The 25,424-nt window shown below is 32.9% G+C and overlaps 1 protein-coding gene across 2 annotated transcripts in view; it reads left to right on the top strand.

The window, feature by feature from the left end:
- LOC149089463 (uncharacterized) overlaps positions 1-25,424 on the top strand; it is a 171,705-nt gene that overhangs the window by 15,805 nt on the left and 130,476 nt on the right. For both annotated transcript variants that reach the window (XM_089238742.1, XM_089238746.1), the window contains exons 6-12: positions 1,329-1,411; positions 2,746-2,780; positions 3,659-3,801; positions 8,907-8,950; positions 19,809-19,854; positions 20,507-20,599; positions 21,729-21,807. In XM_089238742.1, the coding sequence (XP_089094868.1) occupies positions 1,329-1,411; positions 2,746-2,780; positions 3,659-3,801; positions 8,907-8,950; positions 19,809-19,854; positions 20,507-20,599; positions 21,729-21,807 (523 nt within the window). The remainder of the gene's footprint in view (positions 1-1,328; positions 1,412-2,745; positions 2,781-3,658; positions 3,802-8,906; positions 8,951-19,808; positions 19,855-20,506; positions 20,600-21,728; positions 21,808-25,424) is intronic.

Here is a 25,424-nt window from a genome sequence, read left to right on the forward strand (position 1 = left end):
TTACAGAACACAGTGATTACTTTTAATAATGCTGCAGCTTATAGGGTACAGTTTTGAAAGTAACATTTTGACTCTTGCTGCTAATTTAAAGTCACTTTCTATTGAATTATTTTTTCTCTATTGCTTTTTCCCAATTTGTTTTGCCATTACTGAGTATTGGTGAACTTGCACTGAGTAATATACCATAAACAGATTTTCAACAATGTAATTTCCATAGTGAAACATCTGTTGGTTTTTGGTCTGAGAAGACATTACTAACTCAATAATAAGCCAAATTGCTATGTTATATTCAAGGCTTGACAACCTTGACAAATCAAACAAAAAAGAAAAAAATTTAAGCGGAAGCAAAATTTCATGGTCGCCAAGCATTTTGCTTGACAAAATTGGTCAAAAATAGTGTATTCTTTGACTTGTCTGGGACCTGTTCTCATTCTTGCAGACATGCTTACATAATTTCTGTTAATTTTGAGCTGTCCTCAGAATTTGATATGATCAGAGATCAGGGTTAGGTTTTTGACTTCAGAAACCAACTCAGTATTAAAACAGTCAAAAACTTATTGTAAATGTTGAAAAAAAGTTTTTTAACCTTATTGATATGTTAAATAAGAAAACACTTTTTTGTAGATTAAAGTGTTTTATATTTTTAATTACAATTATTGTATGAAATATCTATTTTGATAGTTTGAATTTTCTGATCTGCCCAAAACTTCATTCCATCAAAAAATTCTCACCCAGCATCTGTTAATACACTAATTAATTAACTCATTTATTTTTACTTAAACATTTCTTAGCTTAGGTTGCATATCCAGAGTTTTTAAGAATATTTTCAATCAAAATAGATATAGCAGGCGGTAAAAAAAAAGCATTATTTTGTACGTTTAGATACAGCTTCAATTTAAAAATTATTGCATTATATAGATGATAGTAAATGCACTATATCATAGTCGAACAGTTATTCTTACTTTTGCAGTGAGAATAAGCAACAGGAATTTCTCCATTTAGCAAGCAATTGTTATGCGAATCGCTCATTAACAAAAGTTCTGTATTTTATCTGACAAATTTTGTTTCAATTTTTCAGATTTGAAATTGTTATCCAATCTAATTAGCAAATTCATCAAGTGTTTGTCTCTTTCAAAATCATGTTTGCAGTATAAATTAGTATTCTGTATCATGTTCTTCAGTTTGAAATTTTTTTTCGTTGATCAGTTGTGTATATGGATTTTGGTGTGAAATATAATTACTGATAGTATTTAAGTATTTTCGTTATGTAGACCTTTTTTCTGCATTAGTATGAAAAATTAATTTTTTATTGATTAATAAATTTGCAGGCGTGCCTTATATTTAATAGGCTGATGAGTATGGAGCCTGTAATAAATGTAGTCAATGAAAGTGAATTGTATAAAGTATCCATGTGAGTATTGCTTATTTATCTTTAATTAGAAACACATGTATGGTGTGCTTAGTTTAAAATTATAGCCACTAGAAAGGCAATGTATATAGTGAAAGAGTGTCACGGTTCATGTAAGCTGACCTGTAAATATTTCTTTGCCAATTGAGTACTCTGAAACTGTGCTGCGGTGATTTGTAAATTTTCTGCGGGTCACTGAAATTATCTGGAAATATGCCACAGCACACAAAGAATGTGAAACTGTGTGGCGCGGGTTACTTGAGTCATCTTTAAAAGTTTCATGGGTCGATTAAGTGCTCTGGAACTGTGCCGAATTGATCTGTAAATATGCTGCGACATATTTTCTGATCAGGGAATGTGCTGCGGGTCACTTGAATGACATGTAAATGTACCGCTGGTCACTTGGAATGGTCTGAAACTCTGCCGTTAGTCACTTAAATGTTGGTGAACAGTGGCGCAGGTCACCCAAGTGATTTAAGAATGTTCCACAGGTCACTTAAGTGAAGTGAAACAGCAGCTCGGGTAACTTAAGTAATCTGGAGCTGTGCCGCAGTGATTTGTAAATGGGACGCGAGCCACTTGGATGACTTGAAATTCTGCCACAGGGTCTCTTGAACGATCTGGAAGGGTGTCGCTTAGTTCATTTTTACTAAATTAGGTTTGAGGTTGTGGGCCACATAAGATGACTCCAGGGTCACATTTGGCCCTTGGGCAATTGGTTAAGCATGCATGTGTTACATTTCTATGACACCTAAACAGGGGGTTTTTCTTCCGAAAAGCACGGGAAAAATAGATCACAGTCGTTAATTAGACTTTTCAAGTAACAGTAGAAATTTTATTAATTTTTTTTAGTTTTATTATTTACATTGTTTTTGATCCCACATTCTGTGGAAATGAAAGACTTTTAAGTTTGTTATAACTTGTTTCTTGAGATATAAATAGGTAATACTGTAATTAAAATATATAGGTGCGAATCTCAATGGCACAACATTTTTAAATGCCACGGTAATTTATGAATTCCATTTTTTCTCCTCTTATTTTTTTCCCTATTTTTGTCAATAGTGTTCCTATTTTTCCTACTTTTTTTTTCAAATTTTCACTTCTAGGCCTGACTAGTGTGAATTGATAACTCTTATAAATGCTTTCAAAAAACATATAGCATATTAGCATTTACTTATTTATTGAAAGCAGCATATTTGCATGAGCAGAATTTATAGTATTGCTTCACCAATACATTTAAATGTAAGCAAAAATTATTTGGTCATTGTTATTAAAATATAAAGACAACAAATTCAACTGGCACATATTCTAAACATGGCAATTTTTTTTTATTTCAGTAAGAAGATGGGAAGAAGGATTTCAACTATTGGTGGTAAAGTTTTACTTCAACTAGTAACTGATACAACTTAATTTATATATAAAATGAAATATATTCAACTTGTAGGTTATAATTCCTTGATCCAGGATATGTATGTCCTGACGTTTTGCCACATCTGTAGCACTTTTCGAAGAGATTCAATAATGAGATTGCTATGTTTAGTTGCTACATGTCTGTGTGGTTTGATCAAGTATGATCAAACAAATAAAACAACCAATACAGATCAAAAGAGCTGATTTGGCTAGATAGGTTGGGCTCTGGATTGACTGCGTGTGAAGTCTGTCACTTGAACTGATTAGGCTGTTTTGTTTTTAAAGTTATCTAACCACATATAAGCGGTTTTATTTGACAGATACTGTCTCACCGCAATGCTTATTTGATCATTTTTACACAAATACAACGCCACAACAGGAAATGCCCAACAAGGTGGCTGTTCGCACCACAGTCATTTTCTGCACATGAGGGCTTATTAGACCGGGGTCTACAATTTATTGCCGATTCCAAACGCCTGCTGGTTTTATACGTGCCAAGAGGTTGGTGCACTAACCCCTCGATGTGGAAATTCCTGCTGTCGCAATCTTTCTCTGGTCATGTTGTCGTTTCTGTTGCACCCCTGTGTCAGGAGAGTTTTGGCAAGGACGAACTGGTTATCAAACTCGCAACACCTCTAAATATCTTTTGGTACTTTAGACAAGTATCTGATCAACCTGGGCTATCACGCTCCACAATTTTACCTAATTCGTCTTTGGGTTTTCTAAGCCATTCGGCCTATGAAAATGAAAAATGTATAATTTTTTTCATAAAATCGTATCAGACTTCTATGTAATATATAACTTTTCACACAGTATGAACAGGTTTTTCTTCATCTTTAGATTTTGAATGCCAAGCAATACTGATGGAATCACTTGTTCGAATCAGCAGTAATGGAACTAGGAAGTTTTGGATAGAACATTGGTTTTCTGACGAAATTACCAAGAATGCTTTTTTCAACATCAACCCATCAGACTTTGAACGTGTAAGTTTATGCAGTATATACTGTATTTTAACATAGGAAGGGTCCAGGGGAAAAGACTACTCTTTACAGCAAAAAGTTATATTTTGAGAAAAACTAGTTTGCAAGTTTAGAGTATAATAGTTTTTCCTCAGTATACCGAAACTTTATCACTATTTTTTAAAGCTTTAAAGTCATTCTACACCAAAAACGAATGGGGAATTGTATCTCTTTCTTTCTCTATGTATATATATATAATGTACATACACACTCAAACAAACAAAAAATTCCTTGTAATTTACAATGAGAATAACTCTAATGATCACAGTGAACTAGTTGATGTAGCAGATTGTGATGTATCAGATGAGAGTTATGAGAAGTTTAATGGTTTCTAATGATGAATAAGAAAATATTTTTTTTATATCTTAAAATAATTATTTTTGGTTATAAGGGGCTCCTTACACAGGTTAAAATATGGCAATTTCTATTTTAATTTATATATATCTTTTTGGCAATTGTCAAAATATCTCTCTTCCTTAAAACCCTATTAGTTCAGCAATTGCAAGCCAAGAAACTTTGTGAAATTTGCTTCTCAGTCAAACGTTTTCCATCACCCCAACTTGTCTGATTAACTGCCAGTGGGTAAAGCCAGTTTTCCTCATATTTTGATAAAAGAAGAAAGACTTTGTTATATGTGATAAAAGAAAGAGATGAGTGAATATACATATTTTTTCTTTCAACTTTGGGGTAGTAAAGGAATATTTGGAGGGGGCAGCTTTATCACCTCTAAAAAATTGGAAAAAAGTCTTTTTGAAAAATATGTGGCATTTTACAGATGCCACATTATGGTTTGGTCATTTCCCTAGTGTCATTGATAATGCAGATCAGTAAAATTGATAAAACTGTGGAAAGGGTTGAATAAGTTCTTACTTTCTACAGATTAATTGAAGCAGTATGTTTGTATTTGTATGACATTATATTTATATGCATTATATTCATGTTATATAGTGAAAGTCCATTATAACAACAGTTCAAAATCACGAGGACAATTGTCATTATAATAAAATTCCCTTTATTAGTAAATATCTTTTTTTTTTTTGCTTTGTTGGGTTATAAAATTGTAGAAAATTGCTGTTATATCTGCCATACTTGTTATATCAGACTTTTACGGTATCTTATATAAACATTTTTTTGTATTATTTTCTGACAAATATATCTTTGAAAAGCTGCTTTTATACCATTGTTGGTGTTTTTAAACTACAGTCAAATAAATCTTGATTAGTCAAATATAAAAGGACCAACAAAAAACTTCCAAGTTATCATTAGTTCAGCTCAATGAAAGTTATGATTTCAGACTTTTTGTTTTGTTAAAGTACAGATTCACTGACAAACATCATATCAGTAAACATTTTAAACTACAAAAGATAAAGAAAGTGACAAAGACAGATAAATGAAGCATTAGTGCACCATTGGAATGTTGCTGTTTCACATCCAATATTCGTGGAACCATTTCAGAGAAAAACCATTTGAAATTTCTAGAAAATAGTACACTTTCATTATTTTGCATTTTCAATTCATGTTTGAGGTCTTGCCTATAGAGTGTCCTAATTTTTTAAATTCAAATCATTTATAGGATGTTCATTCAGGGGAATAGCCACGTTTCAGCTAAAAACTTTTTCTTATCAGTTGGGATTCTTTCCATTTAATTGATATTTATTTATTTGAAATTTTAAATCCAAAACATGAAACTTCTGCTTTGATACCTTTTAACGTATAGTCATTAAAATGAGTGTTGACTGTATTTTGATGGAATTTGACTGACATAAATTGATTCAGCTTGCACATGTGTAATAGGAAAAATTAATGCATTTCTGTCAGTGCTGATTGCATAGGAAGTTGAAGAAACTCCCTTACCTCTTCTTATCCTTAATACAACAGAAAAAGTGACTTATTGTATGATTCGGTAGCACTGAATTTCTAGAGGAATTGCCTTTTCAGATGCTGTATCTGAACTAGCAATGCTTTTTGGCTATCAAGTACTGCCCAGGGTATGAAAAAAAATCATGATTTTAAAAAAAAAATCAATTTTTTGATTAAAATTAATTGACTGCCTATTAATTAAAACAAATCATGTTAATCATTAAAAATTCATATTTTCATATTGCCTAACTTCTTTTTTTCCCTAATTGCTCAAATTTAATTAAGCATTAATGAATAAAGTACAAAAAAACTACAAGCAAAAATATGAACACCAAAAATCTGTTTATTTAACGTGAAAGGTCATTGAACCCCAATTAACTTCATGGATTTAAATTTTTTTTATAGAGAAAAGTTCTTTTATTCATGAGCCCCCACCCCCATTAAAGTGAATGCATGGTGGCAAATCAGTATTACACATATGGTGCAGGTATCTCAATTCACTGGATGTACAACCAAAGGGCCATTCCGCATCAACTAAATAAAAAAAATTCTATTGACAAGATTGGGTTTCTTGCACAATTTGTAGATATGTTTTGGACTTGCATGATGTTGGTTTATAGTTTAATACATTTTTATTCTTTCATAGATTTAATGGGTTTTGGTAAAAAAATGAGAAAACTCAATTTCAATATGAAAAGTAAAGTCGTAACCCAATCATATTTATGTTGGTACAGTATCTGTTATTATTTTGAATCAGCAATTAGGGCATAGAGTTAAAGGCTTTATACAAAAAATAATTTGTCTGTTTTTTAATCAGGGGAACCCTAGTGCCATTGAAAATACTTAGTGCAGTTTAGTTAAGTGCTAAGTTTAACTCCGTATATTTTTCTGTAATTTTTTCCATGTACAAAATGTAGAAATAGAGCAGCAGCTTTATTTCTGCACTGTATCTAGGGACCAAGTTCAAGTCTATACTTCTTTTAATAACGAACTTTGCCACATATCAGTAACATGCAATCAGTAACCATACCAAGTTACCTTTACTTCAATATCATTAAAGTTATGTAAAAAAAAATTTTTTTTTGATTTAAATCAATAATTTTTTAAAAATCAAGTGATTTAAAAGATGATTTTTGATTTGAGACATGATTTTAATTATGATTATCGGCATACTCTGGTCCTGCCAGCTCGTCATTATTCCTTATTGTCCCTGGCGGAAGAGCTTGAAAAAATTTGCTCATGACTTTGACACCGTCCGCCATCTCAGCTTCAGTCTAAAGATTATTTTCAAAATTTGAATTAGTAGAATCTGAGCTAAGAAATCTTTTAGGTGTGAATATGTAAGTGAAATTTTAGGTAACACACAGATGTGGCGCTGTAAAAATTAACCACACTTTTAATTGAGAAATAGAATAGATTTTTTGTACTGACCAAAAAACTTAAATATTGGTTTAATTGTTTGTTCATTCAATCAGTATTAAATTTCATCATAGTTATTTTTATTAGCTTTCATTAATTGGGCACTAAATTGATTGCTTGGAATAATTTTTGATTTATTTTGAGAGTGCTCATCTTACTAAATGATAACGTATATCACCACGAATTCCCAAGAGATCTTTACGATCTGTCCAGGGAATTTGTTAGTGGGTTAGTAGACATCCATGCCCGAACCGGGATTTGAATGCAGACTTGCACATTCAGAAGCTAGCTCCCTAACCACTGGACTGCCAAGCGGCTGAATTACAAAGTACTATTATTTCTATGAATTAAAAACTACTTGATTCCCAATAAATACTTTTTGTAATGATTATCATTTTAAAAATTAATGGTGAATGGTGCTTAATATTTTTGCACTTCAAGGATCAGTTCGCAATCTGGCAAAGGGAAAGAAAGAAAGAGGCCCATTAGTATCATTTGATAAATTGTGGTAAAATGTTTAAATCATTTGACGAAAACAGATGACGATTTTGCACCATTCAATATTTATGATTGTAGTTTTTGCTCAGTGATCCTTAATCTCATGTTTACTAGAGAATCCCCTTTACATACTCTTCTGACTTCACTGATCACAAAGATTTAAAATTGAATTCATCGACATTATTAATATTCGTTGGAAAACTGAATTGACAAACCACTTTGTGCAGTCTTTTTAACATTTCGTTTTTCTTTTTTGACTAAGGAGGCAATAAATACTTAGTTAAAATGAATTTAATTAGAGAGAAAAAAATTCCATTGAACAAAGGAAACCTTTGCTGACACCCTAGAAAAGTGTAGTGTACACCCCCACCCCTCAAAAGCCATGTTCACATGCGCAAATATTGCAGTAGCATTGAGAGTTCTTGCACCCTCTTTATTCTTGATTACTTTTTTCTTTCCCCAAAGAAATGGGGAGCAGTCATTGGTGAAAATTCTTGAAGCGGGGTTTAAACCTGGTTTTTCTATTTTCCATGTGAATGGGGCTAAGGAGTTTATAGAACCCAGTTTAAAAATCCCTGCTCTAGCTATGTTGATTCCATTTGCATTTTGAACATCACACATATGTCACATACTTGTGAAGTTATACTTTCAACTCTTCAACTGCCATAGCAGAAATCACTAAACCCTTTGTAAAATACTATATCTTTTTCATGAAGTAGGCTTCCTTGAAATTTTCAGCAGGTGCAAAGGAGAAGTGGTGGGGGAAAGGAGGGAAATGTGTTACTTGAAAAATCAGCTTTAGAAAATATCTAGCCTTGTCATTTCTAAAATAGATGGCTTCTAAGAAGGCGAGATATCTTGTCAATGCAGGTGAGAGGGTTAATGATAATATTATAAGTTATAATAAGTTATAATTCATACAAAGTTTCAGGAATGAATCTTCATTGCTTGATTTATTTTAAATATTACTGTGTTTTTTTCTTGCCAAATGCTAGAAAATTTAAATCCAATTTTATAGTCAGCTGAGAAGTTTAGTTGTTACCTGAAATGGTTAAAAGAGGAAGGGGTGGGGGCAGTTGTTATAGTCTGCTTTGGCATGCAGAAACTTTCAGAATTCACGAAAAAAAAGTGTGAAGTCTGCTAAAATGATCTTTTAACTAATATTTTTTGTCAAGTAATGCAATTTTAGCTTTGATATTGAAAAACATTAATTTCTAATAGTTTGTTTTATTAAAAATTATATTTTTCCTTTATTTTTTTGATTTATGGGGGAAAAAATGCTGATTATTTAGGATTGCAGACGCATTTTGAATCACATCAACAAATCAACCAAATTGTGAGTAGACACATCTTGTTTTCGTTTTATTTACATTTTCGCTATTTAAGCATGTGTGTGTGATTACTAGAGCCCGGATTATATGCACTAAAAAGTGGTAAAATATGCAAATATGCACTTAAAAATGCAAAAATATGCACTTAAAAATGCAAAAATATGCACTTAAAAATGCAAAAATATGCACTTAAAAATGCAAAAATATGCACTTAAAAATGCAAAAATATGCACTTAAAAATGCAAAAATATGCACTTAAAAATGCAAAAATATGCACTTAAAAATGCAAAAATATGCACTTAAAAATGCAAAAATATACACTTAATAATGCAAAAATATACACTTAATAATGCAAAAATATACACTTAATAATGCAAAAATAAGCACTTAAAATACAAATAGTGCACTTGAAATACCAAAATGTGCACTTGAAATGCCAAAATGTGCACTTGAAATGCCAAAATGTGCGCTTAAAATTCCAAATATGCACTGAAAATTCCAAAATATGCATTAAACATGCCAGAATATGCACTAGAAATCTTGAAAAAGTTGAAAATCCTGAAATGTGTGCAAAAAATGAGAAAATATCCATTAATAAAATCACCATCCACAAAAAAAAAAAAAAAGATGTGTTTTTAAAATGCATCTTTTCTTTTTTTTCGTGCATATGTATTTTCATTTACAAAAAATATCCCCTCATATATATATATACACACACACACATACCACATATGCAAATAACTTCTACAAATTCTGAGAAATTGAATTTTCTGGATGCTATGCTGAAACTGATATTTGGAAAGAAATGTGAATTGTCTCCTCCGGCAATCGAACTCGGATCCCCTTGCATACTGGGCAAGTGCGCTAACCAATACACCAGAGACACTTTTCAATTCCTTATAACACACATTAGTAGTGTGAAGCGCTGAGTGGAGTCATAGCAGCCTCCGTTAACTGTATATTTTTTACTTTTCAGTTTGTTTTAACTGCTCAATAATGAAAATACCAGTAACAAAAGAATTTCGACACTATTTCTGAAAAGAATGTAACACTTTGTAGAAATATCCTTACAATAAAACGTTTAATATTCGTAAAATACTTCTAAATATACAAATATAAACAACTTAATATTTTATATAATATCAATTTATTGATTGCCAAAATTTCTCGTAAATACTCTTGGCCTGTTGAAGATTTCCAAGAATGGAAATTCAATATTTTTAACGACATCAAAAACAATCTTGGTTTACATCGTTATCGGTCAGAATTTGAGAGAAAATATTTCGGCAACTTTAAAAACACTTTTTGAAGAGATTAAAAACATTCAAGATAAATTTGTTATTACAGTCGTTGATAAGGCAGCTAATAACTTTGCGATTATTTGCAAGTTATATTACAAGAACTTGCTGCTCAATGAATGTAACAATATTTGCACTTACACCAAAATAGCAAGACCATTAAAAGAAATAGACTACAGAAATTGTGCTTTTCTCAAAAAACAAAATTACTTCTTGTCTCGTTATTCATATTTGTTTGTCACTTAAATTTCACAAAAACCTATTAAATTTAGATTTGTCACTTGTGGTACCAACTTTTATAATAGTTGACTGTGGCAAAACTTTCTTCAATATCTTAAAAATATTTTGCATAAAATAGAGATGGAAGGAGAGACTTTTATTCAGGGTTGTTTGGTTTAAACCTTGGTTTTAACCAAGTGGTTTTTTTCAAAAAATCAAATAAAAGTTGCCTAAATATAATTTTTTTTCCTTGAAAAATATCATATTGGTTCATTATTATCCAAAATGTTTCATTTTCACCACATTTTATATCCTTGGGGTACATTCTGATGGTATATCTTTAAATGACATAAGATTTTATAAGCAGTTTTTTTCAAAAAGTCTCATAAAAGTGGCCAGAATATATATATATATTTTTCATATGAAGTGTCTTAGTTATTTAAAGTTATATACAAAAGCCAAAATTTCTCATTCTTACAACATTTTCTACCCTTTGGCTACATTCTGATGCTCTATCTTTAGCAAATTCATGAATAAGGATTTCATCACACATCTAAATGTACTGGTGTATTATCTCACAGGGTTTCTTTTTCCCTTCACAAAGAACAGTAGTGACACCATCATGCTAGGGGCAGGTGGTCCTATAATCCAGTAAAGACATCAGCTGTCTTTAAAGGACAAAGACCTGGGGGTGAACTATCTCTGCAGTCCTTAGTAACTACTTGTCCTAATGAACTACCGGTCGGAGGACTGAAGCTAAGGACCGCTTCAACTACTAGTAGTTAAGAGGTACTATGTACTACCAGTCCTTAAGGTCACGTGACGTGAAACAGTAGTTAGAGGGGGAGAAAATTTTTGGTTTCGAGAGTAACAGATCTCTAACCAATCGGGATGCTGTTTGAAGCCTACAACTACTACTAATTATTTAACAATCGTTTTTCCGCAGTGGGTTGTGGCAGTGATTTCATGTTTACAAACAAACATGTTGTAAACAAACTTTTTTTTGCGAGGGACTCGCCTCGGAACGACCTCCTCATTGTTCCATTTTATTTCATTTTTGTATTTTTCATCTTCTCATTTTATACAAATATCAGGAGTGGAAAATCTGCTACAATATTGCTACAAACTGCTACAATTTCCGTCTGCTATATTCTGCTACAATTTTGACAATTTTCCCCTCATTTGCTACATACTGCTACAAAAATGTCAAAATTCTTCAATTCTGCGTGATCTTGCACCACAAACAAAATTTTTCCTCAGGAAACTTTGAAGTTGCGCCACAATAGAAGCTGACTTTTCAATAACGCCATTTGTCCTCACAATTTTATTTCTTGGGGGCCGTAAATGGAATTAGCTTGAGGTCCCCTCCCTCCCAGGATTAGGCGCCTAAGCTTCTGACAACGTATAAAATAAACGAAGCGAATTACTGCTTATCCTCAAAACAAAACAAAAAAAAAAAAAACCCCTTCAATCACTGTTTCCAGCAATTTTTTCCTAAAGAAAAAGTCGACTCCTTTGATTTATTTTGACAAAAAAATTCAATCCGGGTACGTCTGTTTTCACTCCCTATTTTTAACTGATTTGTGGTTGCTCTATGTATTTTATTTTCCAGCATCTTTAACAGATTTTCAGTCTCTCGTTTTGCTTCCAAGTTTCTATTATTCATTTTCTTGATATGTCATTTCCTTTTACACCATTTACCAGCATGTCTAGTGTTCAATGGAAAATGGTTTCCAGCTGTGCATTAATTGAAATTACTTTGTCTAGACCATGGTCACGGTTGGTTTGAAAGGTGTTTGATGTAAGATTCCAGCAAAACCTATTTAGGCAGACAAGCAGAGGTCAACAAAAATGCACAACTTTTCTTTGGGTATGTGGTAGAAACTCTGATAATGAAAATATGGTAACAAGCTAGCATCCCTCACATCAAGTGACAATTTTTGTCTCATCATTATCATATTCTGCATGCCAAGGCAAATTGTATTGGGGTCTTCACAGTTTATAGCCGATTCCAAAACAGACGCAGCTCCAGAGGACGGTGATCACCCCTTCTAAGATCTGAATACTATGAGAAACATTTGTCTGTATCATAAAATATGAGATGATCTAACAAACCTATGAAATAAATTGCCCTAGACCTATCCTTTTTTTTAAGTCATCCCACGTAGGCTACAGTGCATTTCAGGGTTTGAGCTATGGCCACATTTTTCAATGTGAAAGAAAATCTTAGAAGGCGAAAGAAGTAGTAGCCACTTTTGCAAAAATGCTTACAAGAGGTACGAAACGAGTAGACATCCAACCATCAATCATTAGCATTGTAGCATTTTGCTAAAGCTTTTCTCCCAATTTTTGCTTTTTTGCGAAAGGAATTTTTTATCTCGCTTAAAACCCTTGCCATTTAGATAGAGCAGTTATTCCGGCATGTAGGAATGTGGTTTGCCTAGGTCGTTATTTTCTATGGACACCCAGGTCACAATTTTTCACCGGTCCCTTTATTAGGAAAATATATAATAGCCCCTGTGCAATCATGTGAAGGAGCAGGGAAGGCTTGAGACAAAATTCTCACCTGTACAAGACATCCATTTCGTTGCCTCTGGCATGAGTAAAATTATTTGGGGGAAACTCGCAGATTTTCATACATGCCATAAGTAATATGGCGAGAGGTCAGGGGCATATCTAGAGCTCTCTGTTGGGAGAAGTGTTTTTTCCTCTCCTTATATTGTTGTGGATGGGGGTGACCATACGTGTCACATTGTTCTGTATTTTCAAGGCAAATATGGGTTTCTCTCCAGACTTTTTTTTTTGAGAAAAATGCTCCAGTTTTTTAGTCTAAGTTTTCTTGAATTTGTTATTTAATCAAAAATATTGATACGAGTAATTTTCAATGTATTTATTAAATGCAATATCATATTCACATTTCGATTGGGGGGTGATCAGGGTGACCAACCCCCACCTCATAGGTCTGCGCCTGTGAGAGATAGCATAAGCAGTTTGATGAAACAAAAAAGGCTTTCGTGGCCATAGTGTAAATTAGAATTTATCTCAAAAGTTTTCGGGTTTTTTGGCAAACGTAAAGTACAGTTTTGTCCTTTGATATTTACAACCCTTGCGGACAGAATTGGCCGACACCTAAGAAAATTTTGCATCAAGACCATCTTCAAGCCAACCAAAAAGCTAAGTGAATGCCTCAGGTCGGTCAAAGATCAACGTGACAGACTAAAAACAGCTGGGGTATACTCCCAAAGCAGAATGTGCCAAAATTGGCGACGTACGTCGCAGAACAATTTGGAAGAATTTTAAGAAAAAGTGAAAAAAAACCTATTTTACAGCATGGGGATTTTTTACCGCAGAACATTTCCAGTCAGCCAAGGGCTCGTCGCAGAACAGTGCTAAACATTCTGCTTTGGGGGGGGTATACTGTATCCCATGCAGTTGTGAAGTGTATATAGGCACTACAAAAAGATAGATATTGACCAGATTAATTGAGCACGAACAAAATTGTAGACTGGGTGATATTGACAAGTCAGCTGTAGCAGAGCATGCCCTGACCAAGGACCACAAAACTCTTCACAAACACCCAAGTGTTATCCAACAACATGATATATTTTCCACGTATTTTTAAAGAAGAAATCAAAATTCAAAAGCACAAGAACTTCAAAAAAAAAAAAAAAAGAGGAGAGGATGAAAATAAACAGTGCTTGGTTTCCCATTTTAAAAATGATGAGATTGAAATCCAAGCATTATCCAGAACCCTTAGGAACAACTTCGGCCAATGGGGAAAACAGACCAATCCCGATGAGGCAGTGCGATGAGGCAAGCAGGGAGAAGGTGTAAATAGTAGCCTTTTGCCTGTTGTTACATAATAATTTCTTGAAAATGTTTGCCACTCGTGCAAACGAAACGTCAAAGGACGACAACTGTACTTTACGTCGGCCAAAAAACCCAAAAACTTTTCAGCTAAATTCTAATAGGCAGTTTGGTCATTAAAACTCTTATCCTGGGTTTTATATTCACTTACTTCATAAACTTATACATATTTATTGTATACTATCTGAATGTTGTTCCAGCTAAATGAAATGAATCAGAAATTACAATGGTTTCTGCAAATTATTCCATCTAAAACAGTCATAGTTTGAAATTTACAGAAAAGATTTTCATTTTAACTTTTGATTTGGAAGATGGATCTCAACACTTGAACAAGTAACAAGCGCAACACTTACATGAATTAACTTTTCGTTCTTTTGAAATCAACCATGATCCAGATAGAGTAATTTTATTTATTTATTTTCATCTGGAAACCATTTTCCATTAAACACTAAACATGTCAGTGAATGGCGTAAAAGGAAATGGCATATCAAGAGAACTTGGAGGTAAAACGAGAGACTGGAAATCTGTCAAAGATGTTGGAAAATAAAATACATGTAGCAGTTACAAATCAGTTAACAATAAACAGTGAAAACAAATGTACTCGGATTGAATTTTTAGTGAATATAGAATTATTCTATTAAATTTCTAATAGTTTAATTATTATTTTATAGTTTTATTTCTGTAGTTTAAATTACAAATAATTTAATTCTAATTTTTAATCATTCTATTAAATTTCTGAGTATTTCTAATAAATATTCTAAGAATGACTCGGGAAAAGAAGTCATCTCAAAGTATGTTGAATCAAACTGAGACAAGGATCAAGAGTAAACTAAAAAAAAAACAAAAAAACTATTATTTTAAATATGGTGAAAGAAGCAAGATCAATTTAAAAAATGCTTGAAACTAAAGTAATGTAGTTAGTAAACTAACTTGATTACGAAAAGTAATCACTTTTTTTAATGAGTGTTTTAAGCCTCTCCTTTAGTGATTTTTTTTTTTTCAATTATTGATTATCAAGTCTACAAGCTAAATCTAAAAACACTCATTTTCAAATTATTTTTTAAATCTTAAACACACCAAGTGTTAAAATGTCTATGTTGAAAGCCTCTCATTTGTTGATATTGTAGACAATGTAGAAATATAAAAAAATATCAAGTCTCTCAAAAATTTTTTATGATGTAAAGAAATATAATTATTTCTTTTCTAGATGAAGTTGCTATGTACTTTGTACCTTGGGGGGGGGGGGAAACCCTGTTCTTGCGAGCTGAGATAACACTGTTTCTTGAAGTAAAATGCAATCCTGTGTATGCTACTGCATATATGTATATAAAAACTGTGTATTTTATTTACTGCCAAAATTTTAAAGTGCTACGAAACTGATAAATTTTGCTACAAAAAACATTTTTTTGTTGCTACAAAAATCATTTTTCCTGCTACAAAAATTAAATTTTCATTTTCCACTCCAGAAATATAAATATAAAAATATAAATATGTATTAATTCACTAAATTTCACGTGCGACAAAAAAAATTGATGTTATGAAAATATTATGAATAATATTTATTTGAAGAATTATAAAAAAAATTGTGTGAGCTTAAATAAACCTTCAAAAATATGCACTTATACTGAAAATTCTTTGCTTTTGTGCATTTAAAAAAAAGGAAAGTCTTGCCACAGAGAGCAACACACCTACAAATAGTACAAATATTGAATCATTATACTTCACTCACAACATATAGATGGCAGCACTGAAAAATCAAACACGACACTATATACTTACTCAGACTGTTAAATACACACTTACACTTCCGCCACAACTTACTAGGTAGTAAATTGCCCAGGGCGATAGACCAGAGTTGTGCTCTGTTTGAAGGAAAGAAAGTAAATCAGGCAAATCACCTATGACCTTTACGGAATAGGTAAAGGATGTGGAGTTTTGGCTTGCAGAGATGCAGTATAATAGTAACGAGGAAGTAAAAGAAATGTGTGAGGAAAGAACATGTACAGTACTTGCTATAAGGAAAGAACAGATACCTGATAATACAGATTGAGGAATTGATCGGATCTGGTATTTCAAATTCTGCATAGAATATAATGAAATCTTGATAAACATAATGATAGCAAGCCAAGAAAAAATATCATTGTAGAGGGATTATCGGTTATGTAGAGAGGCAATATTATCATTATGTGCCATCAAATTTATGCTACTGTTGACATCTCTTCTGAATCACTATTGTTAGTACCACCAAAAAATGTACTGCTGAGTGCCCTGGTATTCTAATTGATTAGCTGATAAAGTAAATTCAGTTAGACGTCTGTGTATTGCCCCCGTATAGGTGTTTATCGCAACACAATTTGGTGTACCACACAAAAAGTAGCCATACCGAACATATTCGGTGATTAGGTGATGCCCAATACCGATATCAGATAGCTTTGTAAGAACTTAAATACTGTATGTGACAAGTTCTACATAAAAACAAAACACAGTGAAACCTCAACATATATAACGATACAGACCAAAAAAAAAATGTTGTTGTTGCAGAGGGATTATCATTATATCAAAAGGCAACATTATCATCACATGTCATCAAATTTATGCTACTGTTGGCATCTTTCCTGAACCGCATTGTTAGTACCACCAAAAAATCCACTTTTGAGTATTTTGCCACAAAATATTTTAATAGATTAGCTGATAAAAGAAATTCAGTCAGATGTATTGCCCTTGTAAAGGGATTTATCACGACCCACTGTGGTGTACTACAACATGAAAAGAGTAGCAATAGGCTACATAGCACCTTTGGTGATGCCCAAGACCGATATTATTAGATGTCCTTGGAAGAAACTATGTGATGAATTTTAAAATATATTGAAAGATATTTCGAGTGAAAAATAAATAACATAGCGGTTTTGAAATCCTCAAAAAATATCTTCATAGAGGGGTTTTTCATAGTAAAAAATATCATCGTATTGAGAGCAGTTTGACATTACAGACTTCAATTTCTTGATTTCAAACAAGATTTGAAAAAATACCATTGTGGAGGGATTTATCATTATATCGAGTGTCATTGTGGTGAGGTTTCACTGCATATGTAGCTGTGTTTCTTGGGCATTGTATGTAAATTGGACAAATTTTTTTTTACATTTAAAACCGTTATTTTGACAGCCTTCCCCAAAATGTAGATTTCCTGTCATACAACCTCTATTCGACGGTCACCTCTGCAGACAATCACTTTTTTACTGAACCATGGTGTAACTTACTTGCCTCGTACTTGAGAGGAAACACTTTGTTAGGTACTATCTCTGAGTGATGACAATTAATCTGCTGTTTGTTTTTTTAATGTTTTATATATAATAATATACATACATTATATTGATGAACAGGTTGTTATAATGATGAACTGTCGGGGCAGAAAAATTTGTGTCAGAATTCAAAGATTACATAGAGGCTGAAGGGGATTCATCCCCCAACAAGTCTTTAACTATTGTTACGAATTATAAACGATAGATGGCGCAATTCTTTATCGCAATCTTCTGCTGGCAACGAGAATTGATACCTCTACGTAATCTTTGAATTTGAACACAAATTTTTCTGCCCCTGACTTGTCCAAACTCACACCTTTGCCATGCCTAGTAACACTATGTATGCTAGTGCGCCTCTTGAATTTTCGAATTAGCCTCTGCTGGCCTTAAAATCACTCAGTACACTAGCACTCGTCCCAGGTATTTTCTTAGAGATCAGCATTCCTTTTCACATATGATGGTCTCCAGAATCACCATCTGTCTTTGATTGATCCAATTTAATAAGAATTGTTCAACATCTTCAACTGTTTGTGATCTCTGTTTTGTTAGCATATTCACACCTTTCGCTATGTCAGCCTTCTGTATTACTTTAAAAGAAGAGTGTTGAAGAAAGCGATAAAAGGAAGTTGAATTGAGGTTGATAGATAACATTGGCTCTGACCAAAAATCATTTTTTTGAATGATTGAACAAATACTGAAATTGTTGGCCTTGTCCCATTAGACCCCATGTTCCCCTGTACATATATGCAAAAGAACTGACCTAAAGCTGAGATAAACAACTTCACAATTGGATGAAGGAAAAGTTAAAGGAAAATGAAAAACTGAACATCTTTTCATTTTACATCATGTATGCTATACAGTTGGGTGTGTGCTATGTGATATAGTTAACTCATTTCTCTCTCTCTCTCTCACATAAGAAGATGAAAAAAACAAGTTCTTAAAATGTTCATTTTGGTATTAAGAGTCTTATCGTGGGCACTGAAACCATTTTTTTAATGAATTTTCTTAGCTTAATTCTTTAGCTTAATCATTTATCTTACATGAAATGGCTGAAAATCTTTCTGAAAGAGAAAGAGAGGTGTATCTGGAAAGAAATTCAGAGGTGGAAGTAAATTAATATGGCTCACAAGTGACAGTTACTTATTGGATTTATTTTGTTATGCACAAAAATTCAGCTCACATGGGGCTGTTTTATGTTAGCTTATGCATTCATATCAACTGAAATGTTAGTTAACCAACCCATAATCGTTAGCGGACACAGAAAAACGTTGAAAGAAATATTCCTAAGCCAAGGTATTACTGTAGAATGTACAGTAGTACAAAGTCAGTTGAGTATCTCAGCTTACAAATAGCTATCTTCACTCACCCATATGAATTTTCTTCTCTAGAGATATAGTGAAATAATCAAATATTCAATTATGACAATGCCAAGACATGTTCAAGAATGACTGCTAAAACATTTTCAAGAATGACAATGTTAAGAGATGTACAAGAATGACTGCTAGAACATTTTCAAGAATGACAATGTTAAGATATGTTCAAGAATGACGATGTTAAGACATTTTCAAAAATGACGATGTTAAGACAGATTTGACCATGTCAAGGCTCATTATTTCTAACTAGAAAAATTGGTTGAAAAGTAACATGCTCTTGGATTGGCTTCTGCCAAGTTTAGCTCTAAATCCAATTGAGAGCAAATTGAACTTGTTAGAATGGGATTCAGCTGTAAACACACTCTCCTGACCATTCATTTTCGGATCGATTTACATAGAAGATTAATTACTGTTTTTACTGTGATAATTTTTCTTAGTTCAGCTTATTTACTGTAAAATTCAAATACTTAGAATTTAAATGTCATTTGATAAGAGAAAATTAATTCTCACTACTAATAATAAAAGGATTGGGTAAAAATGATTGTGGTACTGTCATGAGATTTTTCACAGAAATTACCTATGATTTTATAAGCAAAATGTTTTGCTTATGTGCAGTAGCTGCTGATTACACCCATGTCTCATTATAATGAGCATTCCAATATTTTGCATCATCAATTAGAACCACCACTGTTGTTAATTAAACTAACATTAGAACTAGATAAAAGTTATATCACATTTTATCTTAATCTCTGAATTTGCATGATATGAGCTGTATTTTATAAAACTTGGATTTTTTTATTTGCCTAGGGTTTTCTCTGAAATTGCTACATCAGTGCACTGTGGAAAAAAACAGGTAGTAGCTTCTTGCATTTCTTCAGTTTCTACTGTGGGTATAAATAATTTTCATATTATTAGATATCTCAAACTAAAGAAAATTATTGTGGGAAAAAATGAAAACACTCATAAATTCTGGATGCTCAAATTTACAACGTATCATTGCTTTTTGTCTTTGGCTGGAATTACACTGTAAAAGTTTCAAAAAAGTTATTTTATAAAACTTGAAAAATGCACCAATTATCAGATTGGTTACATTTGCTCGAATGTAACAGATGCTCTTATTGTTTTTTTTTTTAATTTTATAGCGTAATCCTAGCCTTTCTCATGTTTAAAATAGTTAATTGAATATGAGGATTGAAAATTTTAATGGTTTTATGACTTAAAATAATTCAAGAAAAGTTGGATACTTGTATCACTTCATATTGCCGAAATTATGCTCATGAGCAAATTAATTATATTTTCTAATATTGAATCTGTTGTGCTGCATATAAATTTCACCGGAATTGGTTGGTTGAAAAGAAATTTTGATCATATGCAAAGTAGATTGTGAAAGTTAGTTGTAGGGTTTTTCGAAACAGTGGTTTTTTATACTTTTGAAAATAACCATCACTGTGGTTCGAAACCTGATTACAAAATCTCATTTATATATGATCTCATTTATTCTACAGCTGAAGAAACCTTATGGAAGTGATTTATGGATTGATTTCAATTATAACAGCAGATGCATATCCTTTTATGTTATGGATCCAGCCATTGATGAGGTTAGTATTTTTTTTTTAATATTGCTACTCACAAAATTTTTTAATTTTCTAAATTCTATTGATTAAGTTTAAAATATACTTAACTTCACAAATAATGAAGTCAGAATTCTTTATTTAGCTCCTCTGGGTATGTACAAAAGCATGAAGATAGCAGTAAGATTTGTGAAAATTTATGTTCAACATCAATTCTTCTTGGATTTTCATAATGTTTGTATAACTGACAATAACCCATGAAATTTACTTACCTCTGTGAGGGGTGAGTTGAAGCAGAAATTTCAGCTGGATTCAGCAAAATAAAGAAAAAGAAGTGACATTGTGTCACAATAGTAAAAAATTAATATAGAAAAAAATATATACTTATATATTTTACTTATATTTATATATGCTTATACATATATTTCAGCCACCTTGTTGGACAATTTGCCTGTTGTGGCCCTTGTATTTGTATACTCTCATTAAGAAAAATGCAAAAGTTAAATGGGAAGGCCAACAACCTTCAAGTAATTGAAAGTGCAATAAATAACATTTAGAGACCAACAGAATATTATGATTTTTTGATAGGGAAGACATACAAGTAATTGCAAAATTATAAAATAGGTTTCATGTCTGGTTCATTTCACGATATTGCTGAATTGGCTCCAGAAGATGGAAATATCACATTATTTGAATTTCATAAAAATGTGTAGTAATGATTCATAGATCTATGTGACCATGTAAGCACATTTCTTATGAGTACTATGAATGGATATAATCATGAAGATGTATTGGTAATGAAAAATGTGTTGTGTTCACAATTTTGAAGATGAATATGATATGTCCCCCCATGCCAGAAGCACAAATGTGCGATGTTCTTGGAAAAAAAAAGAATGTGGCAAATGACATTTGAATGTTTACTCTATTTTTCTATAATGTTTTGTAAGGAGTTTCAAAATAGAGATACACATTTACGCTTCAGGTAAAACTTAGATAGCAAAATACGCCAGACCTATGTTTGCATTGCTAGGCTCCATGGAACTACGCTTAAGTCTAGATAGCAAAATTAGGTGTCCCTGTACATTCGTGCTTTTGGCATGCGAGGATGTATTCCTATTTTCTGTGTATTGATGATTATTTCCGCAATTTTTTTCAGAATAATGTTGCTATGATTCAGTGGGAAACAATCATATTGCATAAAGATAACATTAGATGCTGTTACCTGAAAAAAAATGGTGAGTACCTATCATTTAATAGAAATCCAGTGAAAAAATTTGCAGCTGCCAAAAATTTCATTTGACAAATATATTAACTTGTATATTACACTCTCATAAGAAAAAAAAAATTACTTGAGATGGTTTATGGATTTTATTATTTCTCCCATGATTTTTTTATTTTTTGTACTTACCACCATTTTGGTACGCTTTATATATTACTTACAACTCAATACTTTGTTCATTTTCAGTGAAGAGACATCCAGTGTGAATCAATGATAAATAACAAAATCTTAAACCATTCATAATACCACTTAGTTTTAAAATGCCTAATTTTGGTTTTCTTTGTATTACTAAACATATACAGTAGAACTTCTCTGTTTTAAAAACTATGGTTGAGTGAAATTTTTCTTAAATATAAGTTGACACACTTCAGCTTTTTTTTTAAAATGGTTTCCATGACTTAAAGTTTTTTATTTGCATTGCATATCATTGTTGAACTTGTCTATTAGTATTGGGATGAATCGATTTGTATACTTGTATCACTTTCTTAATGTTTTTACTTCATTTTTCCGTATGATTGAATTTACACCTAAAATAACTTAGTCATTTAATTTGCCTAAAACTGTCATATTTTTTTCCAATTAAAAATGCAGTGACCTCTTTTCTTGGCTATGTTCGACATATTCATCTTGACTTTTGGTCTCATGTCTCAATACATCTAATTTATTTTTGCCTTCAGGAGGCAACACGCCTAATTTATGATAACTGTGAAATGCAGACATGGAGATATATCTTAACCCGAATTATATTATTATTAATTCCCATATGTGCTTCATATCCCATCTATTTTACAGCGATACCTCAGTAATAAAGATAATTTGTTCCCTGAAATCACGTTTCCCCCATACATTTCTATGGAAAATCATTTAATTTGATCATCACTACTTAAAATTTAAAGATAACCTTTTATAAAACAACAAGAAGGCACTATAAAAGAAGTAATAAAATAAAAAACGCCTACACTTTTCGAACCATGTATGGGGTTCCCCCGATGACTACCCACTGCATAGGTTCTAGGCGATCGGGTGTGTTTGTACACTTTGGTTCTTTGATAGGCGATACAAGCACAGGCAAAATTGGTGACACCTCGTTTTATGTTCAGCCAGACGAAACATTCTGTGCTGAGTTTCACAGATGCTTTGACCTCCCTGGATGGCATAGAGAATGAGATTTTTTAAACACTTATTTGCAAAATGCTAGGGGAACAAATAACTGAGGGACTTTTTTGCGAATGATCAGCATAGAGGTTCAGCCTATATTCGGAATAAACATTTGTTGAATTTATAATGAATTTTGATTACTTGTCGAACTAGAGTCGAGAAGTTTGACAAGTTCTGGATAGGTCTGTTGGGCATTGGCCAGAAGAGCGCAGTTGATTTTGTCGAGATGGAGGGCGTCAGCTTGTAACCCAGACAGGAAGTCTGCTGGAGTGTTAATAATGACTTTTGACGTTTTGGTGAAGATGGAAAGCCAGCTGATGTCCCTAAGAAGTGCCAAGGTTTATTGAAATGACTTGCATACCACCATTTGGTATTATCTCACCGTTCGCAGCATGTAAACTAAACTCGGCTGAAGAATTGCGCGACGTGGGTGACGGATGAGGAATAATGCTGACTTGGCTGCCAGTGTAGACCAGGAATACCCTGTTGTCATTGATATTATGGACAAAAAAGATGACTGGCAGATTTGAAAAGAAGGGAGGAGTTTGCTTCATTTCCCTCCCTGCTTGCAAGTTTTTTGAATGCACGTGGGTGGCGGTGTTATATGAAACACAAAAAAACGAGCAGAGCATGATGACCTACATTTGCATGCTTTCCCTTTGGAACACGAATGGTAATAACACATACTTGCGTTATCTCGTGGTGGGGATCGGCTCTCAGGTCAAACCGGTACACCGTTGCACTGTTGTCGAGACCTGGAAATTCTGTTGACTTCATCTGTGAGCTCTGCGATTGCACGAGCTGTTGACACTTCTGATGACACAGTTGTGCTTTCAAATTTATCGGAGTCACTGCAAGGATCTGGTTGGCTTGTTTCGCTGAGGTGTCCAGAGGCTATTCTGAAATTTACAAGATACTCCGCACGTGCTGCAGGAGTAGGTTCAGGAACGGTGATTTCAGAAAATTGTGGTTGAGGGAATTTTCAGAAAGTTTACTTATATTTCGTAGAAGAGCTGTAGGGCGTTGACTTTTTAGACGGAGCTGCAGCAGGAGCCTGGTTTTGGCTTTCTTTGATTGGGCACATTCGGAAAGTAAAGTATCCTTGAGGTTCTTGTAGGTGCATTAGGTTGCGTCCTCGGATTGAAGTAGCAATTTTTCAAGCTTCAGTTCGTTTGGGCCAAGCATTCTGATGATGAGGTGGAACTTCATGAGAGCATCTTCAATCTTGTGAATTAAGAACAAGGACTCTGCACTGTTGAAGAAGAGTTCGGGTTCATGGCTTCAGAAATTTTTAAGGAAGTTTTACAAACCCTCTGATGTTAACAAAGAAAAGTTCTTTGTCTTATCGTGCAGGGAAATATCTTAGCAGCCAATAGTCCTGGATAATAATTGAAGATTATAGTGATGCGCATGTGGTCAAAATTTTTTTTGTTTAAGTTACATACGTGCGATAACAAAACATGAATACTGATTAGCAAAAAAATATTAATCAATTTTAAAGATACTTATTCCCATCAATTTTCTTTCATCAAACGTTCCAGAAAAAGACAAACTTTTTCTTTTTATACAAGTTGCGTTATGGACATAAACATCGGTCATGGTGGAAAGACTGACATCATCACTCATGTGAAATCGAAAAAACATCAAGCAAGTGTCACAAAAAGTCAGTGTTCTTTAAAAATTTATGCTTTTCTCCATCTTCTGATTATTTCGGGGTCATTCGCGTAGAATGTTTGTTCACATTTGTGATTAAATACAATATTTATTTATATCACCATTTTGAAGTTTTCGCCTCCAATTTCACTTTTTTTTTTGCATAAGGATTTTATTCCCAGGGGTTTAACTTTTATGTGTGGAAAATCCCTATTTTATTTTTAAAAATCCCTTTTGTATTTATTAGGGAATGGTTTCAGCATAAAATACAGGTCCGTGCGAAAATTTCCCTAATTTTAGTTTTCAAAAGTTGGCAGCTATGATATGCGGACCGCGGGACTGTCTGGTTTGAGTGGCAAACGCAAGTGCAGCTCCTACATTGTGCTCGTTTCCCTATTACGTGGACACATCATCCCGTGGTAGCTGTGTTGCCTCAAATGCACCTTTGCAATGTGCATATGACGATATCATTGTTTTCTGACTTGCCTTGCATACTTTTTGAGATAAGAACGTTTAATGAATTTTGTCACAAACTTTCTGCAAATGCTCCCGATATCATCAGATGATTTAAAAGATGTATTCATGCCAAAAGCTCTCAATTAGTTTCATGGACACTGAATGCGTAGCACATTGCTGAATCCTGCTGAAAATAATCCTTAGTAAGTTCTACATCATCTAACTGCTCCACAAATCTTCAAACATACTGCAGTTACTGTGGTGTTAACTGCCATATATTTGTGCCATCTGCAAATTATTCCATTA

The sequence above is a fragment of the Pholcus phalangioides genome, unplaced genomic scaffold (assembly GCF_987345545.1).
Source record: "Pholcus phalangioides strain wild (caught in Gottingen) unplaced genomic scaffold, Ppha-v1.0 ptg000002l_1, whole genome shotgun sequence".
Lineage (NCBI taxonomy): Eukaryota > Metazoa > Arthropoda > Arachnida > Araneae > Pholcidae > Pholcus > Pholcus phalangioides.